The 3,011-nt window shown below is 42.8% G+C and overlaps 1 protein-coding gene across 1 annotated transcript; it reads right to left on the bottom strand.

The window, feature by feature from the left end:
• Window positions 1–244: 244 nt before the first annotated feature.
• Window positions 245–1,192, bottom strand: LOC149203939 (uncharacterized). The gene has a single exon (XM_089402031.1). It carries the CDS (start codon window positions 1,190–1,192, stop codon window positions 245–247), a length of 948 nt encoding a protein of 315 aa, XP_089258157.1.
• Between the last annotated feature and the right edge of the window lie 1,819 nt (window positions 1,193–3,011).

The raw sequence follows: 3,011 nt of genomic DNA, 5'->3' as shown, positions 1-3,011 counted from the left end.
CCGAAAATTTGAATTGTGAGGGTGTGCCTTTGGATGAGCCAGCAAATAAGGAGCTTTAGTGCAAGCAGTTCTGCAAGGTTATTGGAGCCTGTTCCTAGTCCCACAGAGGCTTTGAGAATGTGCGTTGGAGTTTCTTGGATGACAAGGCTAGCTCCTGCTATGTTGTTTTGGGATGCCCCGTCGAAAAAAGCCCGAGGGATTCCTTCATCATACTACACTTCTGGAGCATTCCTTTGGGAGTGAACTACCTTGGGTTCGGGGATACTGGAAAAGATGGCAGAGCTCTGAATGGCTGTGATAACAACGGGGTTTCCTTGTCCTGGAAGATGCTCTTGTTCCTGGCTATCCAAACTCCCCAGTTGATGATGAGAGGAAGGTTGCGCATGTTCCCATGTGGATGTGAATGCCACCACTTCTGCCAAGCTTCTTGCATACTATTTCCTTCCCATTCGAGCTTTTTGTTCAGAATATTTCCTGCCTCGCTCCATATCTTAAGAGTTTCTGGGCACTTTAGGAAAAGATGTGTTATGTATTCTGCTTCTGATTTACATAAGGTGCATCTCCCAGGCCCATGCATGAATCTGGACTGCAGGATGTCCCAAGTAGGAATTTTACTTAATAAAATGCACCAGAACAGGATTTTTGACTTTGGAGGGCTCTTGAGTTTCCAAAGCTGTTTCGACCACCATTCTGGCTCTCCCCAACCTTTCCTTGACATAAGGAAGTTATAGCCGTTCTTTGGAGCATAAAACCCAGAATCTGCATGTGCCCAAATTAATTCATCATGTCTGTCACTCAGCCTGACATTGGATTTGAAGAGCTCTTGGGTATAAACTCTCCATTCGTTCCACCATCTTTGCTCCAATTCCAAGTCTTCTCCATTCTTCCAAGCTTGGGCCCAGATGGATGAAGAGCCTGGTTTCTCCACTTGGCTTAAGAAAAGGAGTCCTTTTTCTTCTAACTGCTGAATCAAGCCCGGGGAGAGGGCATAGTCTCCATTGCAACCGACCCAGGGATCCTTCCCGATCTTTACCTTTTCACCGCTCCCAATCTTCCAAGCTAGACCTTGCTCGATCACCTTGAAGGACTCCAAAGTAGCTTTCCATATAGCAGAAATGTTCTTTTGGGTCTTGACTGGGTTCCTGATCCATTCTTCCAGAGGGGTTGGATCTATGTATTTCCTTTTAACCATTTTTGTCCAGAGGTTTTCCATCTTAATGAGACGCCACCCGGAAAAGAGATAGTGATGTTGCATCACCACTTTTTCATTTTGTAATCATAATAATTGGTTTTTAATTACATGGATATTTTTTTTTTTTTTTTTTGAAATTTTAACCCTAAAATTAAAAAAGGTGATGTTGCCTCATCACTTTTCAAAACCAACATGAAAATCAAGATTTGATGCAACCTCCAAAAAAAGAGAACTTAGTAAAGTTCTCGTGAAGTTGATAACATTATTGCGATGTGTATTCTTTTTTGAGAGAGAGAGATTATAATACATTTAGAAATATGCTGGAAGCTAATATTAGATTAACTTAAAACTTCCCATACTAGCAACATAACCACTATGTTACTCATGATATGCTAATATGACTTGCAAAATACATAGAGTCCACCGCGCCACTTTTCTACTTTACCTTTTTCAAAAGAAAAAAAATCTTTATATGCAAAAACTTGAATATACATTAGAAATAGAGCATCGTATTTCCTAGCAAATTGGGGCTGTTCACATCGAAATGAACCTTTGGAGATGACTTGGCCTACTCAATCCCCGGAAGGTAGGTTTAACTCCATGGAAGAGATCCTAAAACAAGACAAGAGACACAATTTATAGAGCCTCCAGATCTCTGAATAGATCCCCCAATCAGGGTACGAGTTAGATGACATTTCCAATATGACAAATTAATGAAGATGGCCTTGGGGTACAAACCCACTACCCTCCACATGCTTGAGGTATTTGGTGCAGTGGCTCAATGCATGCATGTTGTTAATACTCCTATAGGAGGTGACAATGGTATTGATTTTTGTTTCTGGCATTTTGTTAGGCGCTTTGAGAGAGAAGTTGGTAAGTGTTTGGTTAATGGTAGAGGAGAGTGGAAGGGTGGTGCCAAGCTCTGTGGAACGACGCGAATTCAGGTGAGGTGGCAGGCTAGTCTTCTCCCTGCTAGGGTAAATTGGTATGTGATTCACCATTATTTTCTCTCTTCCATGCAATGACTTATCTGCTTAATGGAATTGGGATTGTATGGTTTTGAATTACCGGGGTTTCTGAGAAATATAGGCTCCATGCCTCTGCATGCATGTGGCTTTCCCATTGCAACACGTCCATCTGCCCGACATGGTCTTTGTGTCTGTTCTGTTTGGGATTCTTTTATCCAGGATGGGATTATATGGGGCTTTTGTCTCTACGGTCAACCCCTGGGATTTCCTGCTGGCTCGAACCGACATTGATGGGACTTCAGGATGGGTAGTTTATAGTTCCGCCCCTAGGTTTTGTCTTTCCAAATTTTCTAGCGATGGGTAGGGGATTTTTCTCTATTTATTCTGGAGCTAAATTGTTACCACATTGTTCCATGGCCTCTGCCCCTGTGGGAGTCTTCTTCCGTATATCTGTGGCTCTACGATGGTGTGGGTACTATGTTTATTCTTATGGTATAATCTTTAGTGTTTTCTCCATACCCTTTTTTGACTGTTATGTTAACGGGCTCTAGGTTGCGGTGGTTGTATCTCTATTTGGATTGGTCGGTAAGGATGGTATGAAATGGAAGAGAAGGGAGGATGTCTCTCAGGCTCTTTATTTGAAATTATGGTTTCATGCTTCTCCCTTGGCAAGTGTGCGGGGCGGTAGTGGCACCTGGAAGCTAGGAGCTTCTGGGCTTTGTCTACCACATGTATAAGCAATGAGGCTTACCATTTCCTCCATTAAAAACTGTAAGCACGTGGAAATGGCTCGGACGATGATTGCAAAGGCTCAAAGCCCATCCCCTAGGGGCTGAGGTAGAAGAACCAGG

The sequence above is a fragment of the Pinus tabuliformis genome, chromosome 2_1 (genome assembly GCF_031772625.1).
Source record: "Pinus tabuliformis cultivar Carrire ecotype Pingquan chromosome 2_1, CPIR1, whole genome shotgun sequence".
NCBI classification, from domain to species: domain Eukaryota; kingdom Viridiplantae; phylum Streptophyta; class Pinopsida; order Pinales; family Pinaceae; genus Pinus; species Pinus tabuliformis.
This window is presented reverse-complemented; position numbering and strand designations above follow the sequence as displayed.